The sequence below is a fragment of the Brassica napus genome, chromosome C8 (assembly GCF_020379485.1).
Source record: "Brassica napus cultivar Da-Ae chromosome C8, Da-Ae, whole genome shotgun sequence".
NCBI lineage: Eukaryota > Viridiplantae > Streptophyta > Magnoliopsida > Brassicales > Brassicaceae > Brassica > Brassica napus.
In genome coordinates, this window is record NC_063451.1 from 35,269,130 (window position 1) to 35,279,327 (window position 10,198).

At 37.7% G+C, this 10,198-nt stretch overlaps 2 protein-coding genes across 3 annotated transcripts; both read left to right on the forward strand.

The window, feature by feature from the left end:
• Nucleotides 1-1,991: 1,991 nt before the first annotated feature.
• Nucleotides 1,992-9,471, forward strand: LOC111197820 (stress response protein nst1). Of its 2 annotated transcripts, XM_048764548.1 has the most exons (5): nt 1,992-2,152; nt 2,315-2,390; nt 6,477-7,950; nt 8,113-9,053; nt 9,189-9,471. In XM_048764548.1, exons 3-5 carry the CDS (start codon nt 6,511-6,513, stop codon nt 9,223-9,225), a joined length of 2,418 nt encoding a protein of 805 aa, XP_048620505.1. In that variant the 5' UTR covers nt 1,992-2,152; nt 2,315-2,390; nt 6,477-6,510; the 3' UTR covers nt 9,226-9,471. The 2 variants fall into 2 exon arrangements, with proteins under 2 accessions (XP_048620505.1, XP_013663039.2); XM_013807585.3 differs by lacking the exons at nt 1,992-2,152; nt 2,315-2,390 and adding an exon at nt 6,040-6,267 and having other exon boundaries at nt 6,396-7,950.
• Nucleotides 2,362-5,419, forward strand: LOC106367751 (stress response protein nst1). Its single transcript, XM_013807587.3, has 3 exons — nt 2,362-3,772; nt 3,976-4,871; nt 5,024-5,419. Exons 1-3 carry the CDS (start codon nt 2,414-2,416, stop codon nt 5,115-5,117), a joined length of 2,349 nt encoding a protein of 782 aa, XP_013663041.2. The 5' UTR covers nt 2,362-2,413; the 3' UTR covers nt 5,118-5,419.
• Nucleotides 9,472-10,198: the final 727 nt, after the last annotated feature.

A 10,198-nucleotide genomic window follows, 5' to 3' on the forward strand; every position in this document is an offset into this window, starting at 1 on the left:
GTTCATCCGGAAGTTTGTCAGCTTTAGTAGAGTGGGAAAAAACGGAATCAAACCAAACCGACCTTAATCTATATGTTCCAGCCATTTGGTTAAAGATTTTACTAATCTAAACTGTTAAACATTGCTTTATACATTTTGTTTCTCGATGAGTAGAACTGTTACAGAAATACAAATAACAATAAAATAAATAAATTTATTCTTCCATGCTATTATCAAAACCAAAATAATTTTTATTAAATTTGAAATTAATAGTTTGTTTTTAACGTCCAATTAATTATGCAATTACAACGATGTGAAATATTACATAGACGATTTTACGGCCGACAATTCTACCACCATATAAGAATACACGTTTATAACAAATTTTTTCCATAATTTGCATAATTTGTGCTTTCTAAGATTTGAACCTCAGAACTCCTTGTGTAAAAGCATTAATGAACCCTTAGTCAAACCACTGGACTAAGGTGGTTTCCACTGAAATTAATAGTTTGAAATTATTAATTTTTTATTGTGATGAATTAGTAGATATTGTAAATTATTATTCTATCTACAGTAGAACCAAACCAAAAATTAATTCGGTTGAATCAGTATCGATTTTAAACCAAACAAAAAATTAAATCAAATGCAAACCAAATCAAAATAATTCAAAAATTAATTCTATTACTAATGTAAAATATCTAAAACTTAAAAATAAATATAAATTTAAATGAAATATTCAAAATGTAAATAACTAACATCTGAAGTTAACTACAAATTTTTGAATTAGTTATTTACATTTTGAATATTCATTTAGATTTTTGAATTTTTGGTATATTCATGGACATTTATTCGGATCAAATTAGAAAAATATAAAATATCCAAATTACTATATAATTAGGTGTGTTGTCCGCACATGCGGACATAATAATGTTATTTCTAGCTCTAAGAAATGTTTTAATTTGTATTTTACCAATCTCCTTTTGATGTAAACATTCGTCTTTTTTTGTTGATATATAATTTTAACATCTCAACAACAACAAAATTTAAATCAAAATATATGTTTATTATTACGTTAAATTTTTTAAAAAATTCATGTATTATAAAAATATTTTACGGTACATTCATTAATAATTAATAATTAATTCTCTGAGATCATTGAATATTGTTTGTTATACAAATTCAATTGTTTACATATTAATATTTGATTATGCATCTTTAAGTTTTTTTAAATGATTGTTTTTTTTTAACTTTTATAACTAAAAAACAGTTTTCATATAACATCACAATATATATTTAAGTCATCCTTTAATTTATAAAATAAGTTTTCTTTTAAATTTTCATTATATTAATTTATAAGTAATTATATAATCTACTAAATAAATTTAATTATTTTTAATGTTAACCAACATATATTGCTTGTGGATTTTCTTGCTGACCACTTGATATGATAAAGGAAGAAAGTTTGAAATTATCATGAAACTGAGAGTAGTTAATCTTTGAATACATTTATTTTGATTAGTTTGGTGCTATAAATATTTATGACTAAATATATAACCATATAATATAGATTATCCAAACTAATAATTTAGCTAAAAATAATAAAAATATAATAAATTAGTAAAATTATTGGAAATATGACAAATAAATAAAATTGCCTAAGATTATGGAAACTATGATAAATAAGCAAAATAATTTATTAAATAATAGTATAGATATAATAATTATTTCTTAAATAATAGTAAATAATAATAATAATAATAATAAATAGATAAATAGATGAAAAGTAAATAAAATTACCTTTAAAGTTTAGAGAATCTGAAAAATTACTAAAATCACTTCTTAAATAATTGTATAGATATTACATATATAGATAGACAAAGCTACATATGGATAATTTTATAGATCGGGTCAAATACAGATTCGGAGTATTTAGATTGGGTTCGGATATCGGGTCTGGCCCTATCCTTTTCGTTTTTCTTCTTCTACTCAAATCTTTCTCGTTTACGGTTTCCTCGTCGGCAAAAGAAAAAATCGAACGAAAACCTACGGCTACCTGATTCAACACGAATTCGATCCCGAATCGTTAAGCTTGTACTCAAATTTCGCCATCCCCAATTTCGAAGCTCCCTTACTTTCCATTAACCGACGCTTTGCTTCAATGGCTCCCCTATCGGTAAGTCTCCTTACCCCTCTCGATTGATTCGCATTGCACCGCAAGTCAATCCGAACTCTACGTGAAATGGTTTCGCTCCTTACCTGCGTTTAACCCGAATCGATTCACCATTTGCGTACGTCGTGGTCTCTCTAATTGATTCCATTGTTTTGGTTGCGTTAGGTATCTTGTTGATTCTCACCGAAGATAAGATTAGGGTTTGTGTTTCCTGTTTTGGCCACATCCCCTGAGTCTAGGGGTTTTCTCTGCTTTGAGAGGATAATGTGTATATTGTGCGTTATTCAAAAGTGGTCTCGCCAGGTTGCAACGATGCTGCCTTGGTTTGTTATACCTTTGATTGGACTGTGGGCTCTCTCTCAGCTTCTTCCACCTGCTTTTCGTTTCGAGATTACTTCTCCCAGGCTTGCTTGTGTGTTTGTGCTTTTGGTTACTCTCTTCTGGTACGAGGTTTTGATGCCTCAGCTTTCCACTTGGCGTGTGAGGAGAAATGCTAGGCTTAGGGAGAGAGCGAGATTAGAAGCTATTCAACTACAGAAGCTAAAGAAAAATGCGACTAGGCGTTGCCGTAACTGCTCTACGCCTTATAGGGACCAGAATCCAGGTGGTGGAAAATTCATGTGTTCGTATTGTGGGCATATATCAAAAAGACCTGTTTTAGATATGCCCGGATTAGAGATTTCTGGTTCAGGGATTTTGAAGGAACTTGTTGGAAGAGGTGGAAAGATTTTGAATGGGAAAGGATGGAGTGAACACGGATGTTTGAACAGGCAAGAGTGGTGTGAGAGCAGCACGTTGAGTACATTTGATGGAGATGAAAATTGTTTGGTGGAGAAATCTTATCCTGGTGGTGTTGGTTTTGCTTGCAGGTTGCTGTCTTCTCTTTTCATGAGCATTAGTTGGCTTTGGAGAAAGATTTTTAGGTTTAGCTCAGTTGATGATTCGTCGCTTGGCCCAGAGCAGAGACGGTTACTGGCTAAACAGGGTGAGAACGGGAACAACTATCATGAGAGTAGGGTAGAAAAGGCACGTAGAAAGGCGGAGGAGAAAAGACAAGCTAGATTGGAGAAGGAGCTTTCAGAGGAGGAAGAGAGAAAACAAAGAGAAGAAGTCGCAAGACTAGTGGAAGAACGGAGAAAGCTGAGAGATGAAAAGATTGAGGCCGAGAAATGCAGCAAAGTATTACTAGCTGCCAAGGAGAAAATCATCAAAGAGGCGGAGAAGAAGCGTCAGGAGAGAAGGAAAGAAAGGGATAAAGCCTCAAGTAAGAGCAGTTCTGATGGTGAAGAGCATAACAAGAGAACAGGAAAGGAAATCGATCAGAAGCGCAGTGTTGATAAGGATGATCATCTGGAACATGATAGGGGCTCCAACATGGAAAGGAGACATGACCATGGTATAGAGAATACTGCCACTAGTAACGGTACAAAATCTGGCGGTAGGTACTTTGATCGAGTGAAGGGGACATTTTTATCCTCTTCTAAGGCTTTCAGTGATAGCCGTTTATTTGGGAGAGGCGTTATCACTTCTGCTACTATTGCAAAAGAAACCAAACCCATCGGTTCTACAGATAATTCCCATACCTCTGCTCATACTAATTCTCATACGAATGCTAATCACGCAGTAAGTGTCCTTCCAAATTTTCACCTATCTTTTTGGACTATGGCTATGAGTATACTCGTGTGTTTTTAAGTTAACTTGTCTGTTTTCTGCTTCATATGATTTCAAAGTTTACATTCGAATTGTAAAATGTCAAGTGAAATGTGAATTAGTTTACTTCCATTTTTTTGCCAATTATAACTCAATATGCGATGCTCTTTCCACAGGTTGTTTCTGAGCCAAAGCCGACAAGAGAACCTCGAAAAGCATGGCACCAACTGTTTGCCCGTTCAACATCTGTTCCTGTTTCCCCGAATGTTAGTACTATAAGTAGACCTAGTACAAAGCCCCAGGAAGCAGCTCAGAGCTCACAAATTTCCAGTCAAGTTTCCTCAATACGTACCTTTGACAATCCCATCAGTTTTGGCCTCCCATCGCCATTTACCATACCGGTATACTCTAGTGGATCCACTACCAGTAGTATAGGTTTCTCACCTCCAACAGAGATTGTTCTCCCTCAACCTGGTGAAGATGAACATTTTGAAGATCCGTGTTATGTTCCAGATCCGATATCTCTGCTGGGACCTGTTTCAGAATCACTTGATTTAAGGGCTGGGTATGAAACTGGGATAGGAAAACCCCATTCAATGAAGAATACACCTACTCGTGAAATCAGCAAGCCATCCCCAATTGAATCTCCTTTGTCCAAATCACGGGCTGCTGATGAAAAACAAGCTAATGACGGAAGCTGGCAAATGTGGAAGAGCCCACTTGGCCAAAACAGTCTTGGTTTAGTTAGTGGGTCAGCAAACTGGATTATACCTTCAGAGACAACTAGATCTACCGAGGAAAGTCATCATATAGCATCCTCCTTATTTGCAAAAGAGGATGCTTATTCACATAGGGACAGCCCTGAAAGTGATCACCAAAACAGCGTATTCAGCCCCATTACAAACAACCATGATCCTTGGTCACAGAATATGTTCTTCCCTGCATTATCTGGCACAGAGAGTCCTTTTTCTTGTAGCACACAAACAGAAAGCACTCTCTTGAACAACAGGAGTCCAACTGGATCTGCTCAAAACAATCCCTTTGAACACCCTTCTCCGAATCACTGGCTCAAGTAAGTTTTGTACGATTGAAAACATTTTGTTTCTGTACTATGCTGAGATCACAAAACGATAAGATGTGAATCTCACACCAAAATTTAAGCAGCCTAATCTTAAAAAATGCGATGAAGAGTAGAATCATATAGTGCAATTTGTGATTGTGCAGGAAGGTGAAGGGCTTAAAGGATGGGACCGGGAAGCAATTTGTGGCGGCAGGTGAAGTTGAGAACCACCAAGAAGATGTGCAATCGGTTTGGTAGTCGCAAATTCAAAAAGAAAAAAAATGAGGAGAGTTTTTGCAGATAATCGCACTTGGTCTGTCTGTATCTGTCTATGTTTGCCTCTCGAGTCTCTGATGGAGACTTTTGAGCTTTTTTTTAACTTGAAAACACAGCTCCACTGAACACTCGACGCATAACTATAGTCAGGTACTCTTTACTCTGATAAAGTCTCTCACTTAACTTGCTTTGGTTGGTGTCTGAACATGTTCCTACCAAATCTACTCGTGCGACATAACCTTATAAAGGAAACCAAATCTATATACTGTAATCTTTTTTCTTGACTGGTTATGGCGCAACTTAGAAAGCGTGTTACTCTCTATCTCGATGGGTTGGAGCCCTAATATGAGCTTGGTAATAAAGTGACTTGAATCATTCGATCAAATGAGTGTGAAAACTGTGAATTGTGAGTTGAAATTACATTTACATCTTTCTGTGATAGTGATCGTAATTTAAATATGAAAAGGCCAAAACACCATATATAGAAAACTACTGTACGTTTTACTGAGATCACTAATTTGGATCCTTTGGAGATTGCTGCAATGATAGTTATTGTATTGATGAAACAAACCAAACGTAATAAAAGAGTCCAAGCAATCTTAGATACCATAATGAAATCTTGTCATTTATTTGAATTCAGTAACAATATGTTACTATGTTTACAGAATAGATAAGAGATATCATGTCATTTATTTAGCCATTTATATTCTGAAACATAAATTTACCGGTTTATGATGAAAATATGATATCCGAAATCTGATCTGTTTAATAAATGATGTTGATGAAAGAAAAAAATCAATGGAGCAATTTGGTAAAAGGTAAAATTCATTTACTACTGCGCTACTCTATGTGGGGCCCAACCCTGACCCGAATACCCACCCGGTTCGTTCCATATTTCACATTTGTGCCCTCTTTTATCATTTATTTTCCTTTTCTTCTTCTTCTTCTTCTCAAATCTTTTTTCTCATTTAGGGTTTCGTCGCTGGCAAAAATCGAACGAAGTAATTCAACACGAATTCAATCGGAATCGTGAAGGTTGTATTCGAACTTCGACATCATCATCATCCCCAATTTCGAAGCTCTCTTTCTTTCTTTGTTCTGCCGACGTTTTGCTTCAATGGCCTTCCTATCGGTAAGTCTCCTTACCTCTCTCGATTGATTCACAATGGTTTCGCTCCGTACATGCGTTTAACGTAATCAAATTCCATTTGCGTGCTTGGCGGTCTTTCTAATTGATTCCATTGTCGTCGTTTGCGTTAGGTATCTTGTTGATTCTCCAAGGCGCTATCATCTTGACTACGACCTCATAATAAGATTAGGGTTTGTTATTCCTGTCTAGGGGTTTTCTCAGAAGGGGGCCTGCTTTGAGAGGATAATGTGTATATTGTGCGTTATTCAAAAGTGGTCTCGTCAGGTTGCAACCATGCTGCCTTGGTTTGTTATACCTTTGATTGGACTGTGGGCTCTCTCTCAGCTTCTCCCACCTGCTTTTCGTTTCGAGATTACTTCTCCCAGGCTTGCTTGTGTGTTTGTGCTTTTGGTTACTCTCTTCTGGTACGAGGTTTTGATGCCTCAGCTTTCCACTTGGCGTGTGAGGAGAAATGCTAGGCTTAGGGAGAGAGCGAGATTAGAAGCTATTCAACTACAGAAGCTGAAGAAAAATGCGACTAGGCGTTGCCGTAACTGCTCTACGCCTTATAGGGATCAGAATCCAGGTGGTGGAAAATTCATGTGTTCGTATTGTGGGCATATATCAAAGAGGCCTGTTTTAGATATGCCCGGATTAGACATTTCTGGTTCAGGGATTTTGAAGGAACTTGTTGGAAGAGGTGGAAAGATTTTGAATGGGAAGGGATGGAGTGAGCACGGATGTTTAAACAGGCAAGAGTGGTGTGAGAGCAGCACGTTGAGTAACAGGTCAAACTATTGGCGGACTAACGGTGGTGATACATTTGATGGAGATGAAAATTGTTTGGTGGAGAATTCGTATTCTGGTGGTGTTGTTTTTGCTTGCAGGCTGCTGACTTCTCTTTTTATGAGCATTAGGTGGCTTTGGAGAAAGATTTTTAGGTTTAGCTCAGTTGATGATTCATCACTTGACCCTGAGCAGAGACGGTTACTGGCTAAACAGGGTGAGAATGGGTCCAGCTATCACGAGAGTAGGATAGAAAAGGCACGTAGAAAAGCGGAGGAGAAAAGACAAGCTAGACTGGAGAAGGAGCTTTCAGAGGAGGAAGAGAGAAAACAAAGAGAAGAAGTTGCAAGACTAGTGGAAGAACGGAGAAAGCTGAGAGATGAGGCCGAGAAATGCAGCAAAGTAGTACTGGCTGCCAAGGAGAAAATCATCAAAGAGGCGGAAAAGAAGCGTCAGGAGAGAAGGAAAGAGAGGGATAAAGCCTCAAGTAAGTGCAGTTCTGATGGTAAAGAGCATGACAAGAAAACAGGAAAGGAAACCGCGCAGAAGCGCAATGTTGATAAGAATGATCATCTGGAACATGATAGGCATTCACATGATAGGGGCTCCAACATGGAAAAGAGATATGGACATGGTGTAGAGAATAATGCCACTAGTAACGATACAAAATCTGGCGGTCGGTACTTTGATCGAATGAAGGGTACAATCTTATCTTCTTCTAAGGCTTTCAGTGATAGCCGTTTATTTGGGAGAGCCGTTACTACGTCTGCTACTAGCGCAAAGGAAAATAAACCCATCGGTTCTGCAGATAATTTCCATACCCCTGCTCATACTAATCCTCCTGAACTCGTGGCTGTGAAATCTTTTCTTAATGAAGTGGAGACGAATGCTAATCCTTCAGTAAGTGTCCTTTCCAAAATCCCACATACTATTTTGGAGTATGGTTATGAGTAAACTAGTGTTTTTAGAGATATAATCTCTCCGTAAGTTCTGTTTTCTGCTTTACATGATTTCAAAAGTTCACATTCTGCTATAACTGAATATCCGATGCTTTTTCCATAGGTGGTTACTGAGCCAATGCCGACAAGAGAACCTAGAAAAGCATGGCACCAACTGTTTGCCCGTTCAACTTCTGTTCCTGTTTCCTCGAGTGTTAGTACTATAAGTAGACCTAGTACAAAGCCCCAGGAAGCTTCTCAGACCTCACATGTATCCAGTCAAGTTTCCTCAATACGAACCTTTGACAATCCCATCAGTTTTGGCCTCCCATCACCTTTCGCCATACCACTGTGCTCTAGTGGATCCACTACCAGTAGTTTAGGTTTCTCACCTCCAACAGAGATTGCTTTCGCTCAACCTGGTGAAGATGAACATTTTGAAGATCCGTGTTATGTTCCGGATCCTATATCTCTACTGGGACCTGTTTCAAAATCTCTTGATCTAAGGGCTGGGTATGAAACTGGAATAGGACTGGCAGAACACCGTGCAATGAAAAATTCACCTACATGTGAAATCAGCAAGCCGTCGCCAATTGAATCTCCTTTGTCCAAATCACGGGCTGCGGATGAAAAACAAGCTAACGACGGAAGCTGGCAAATGTGGAAGAGCCCCCTTGGCCAAACTGGTCTTGGTTTAGTTGGTGGGTCAGCAAACTGGATCATGCCTTCAGAGACAACTAGAACTAACGAGGAAAGTTGTATGCATCATGTGCCTCATCATATAACATCCTCATTATTTGCAAAAGAGGATGCTTATTCACATAGGGACAGTCCTGAAAGTGATCACCAAAACAGCGTATTCAGCCCCATTACGGGTGGTCCAAGCAACCATGATCCTTGGTCGCAGAATATGTTCTTCCCTGCATTATCTGGCACGGAGAGTCCTTTTTCTTATAGCATACAAACAGAAAGCATTCTCTTGAACAATGCAGCGGAGTACAGGAGTCCAACTGGATCTGCTCAAGACAATCCATTTGAACACCCTTCTCCGAATCACTGGCTCAAGTAAGTCTTTTGTTTCTGTAGTTTGCTGAGATGGCAAAGGGATAAGATGTTCATCTCACACCAAAATTTAAGCAGCATAATTTTAACAAATGCCATGAAAAAGGGAATCATATGGTACACTTTGTGATTTTGCAGGAAAGTGAAGGGCTCAGGGGATGGGACTGGGAAGTAATATGTTGCGGCAGGTGAAGTTGAGAACCACCAAGAAGATGTAGAATCGTTTTGGTAGTCACAAATTTAAACAGAACAAAAAAAAATGAGGTCAATTTTTACAGATAGTCGCACTTGGTCTGTGTCTTGTCTGTCTCTCTCTCTTTGTCCTCTCGAGACTTCAATTGTGATTTTGAGTTTTTTACTTGAAAACGCATAACTATAGTCAAGTACTCTTTACTTTGATAAAGTCTCTCACTTAACTGGATATGGCGCTTGTTAGAAAGCGTGTTCCTCTTCATCTCGATCGCTTGAAACAGTAATGTGAGTTTGGTAATTAAAGTGACTAGAATTATTCGGTTAAGTGTGGATCAGTGAGTTGTATATTACTTTTAAAAAGGTACGTCTTTGTGTTACACAATACTGGATTGGGTTTGAATTAGAGGTTGTATTTTTTTTGTCATCTGTAAATTTCTCTTCAACACCCAGAGATCAAGAGTTCATTACAACACATCAACCATCTTATGCTAAGATGAGTTGATCACACAAAACATAAGACTACCATAAGCCTTTAAAACACTAAGCCAGACATGAACTGGAGCCATGAATTAGAGGTTGTATATGGCCACAAAAACATATCAATATCTCTATTCCCATGGAAAATTATTTCAAGATTTGGTTTGTATCGTGCGATATCCATAGTATGATGTGATAAGACACCCCATTTAAAATTAACGCATTGTTATAAATTGGATGTCCATAACCGGTCCGGTATGAACGGTCCGGTCCATACCGGCCCGGTTCATAATCGGCCCAATGTTAGAGAGAGTCTCGGCCGTGAGGAGAGAGATAGAGAGAAAATCAACATCTTGCATTTTCCTTATTAGATTATGATTTGTACTCTTTCCATATTTGTATTTCATTTCTTTAGTCTTTCTATTATTTTATAACGGTGTAATTCTCTATATATAAAGGGCTCCTTATGTTTATGAATA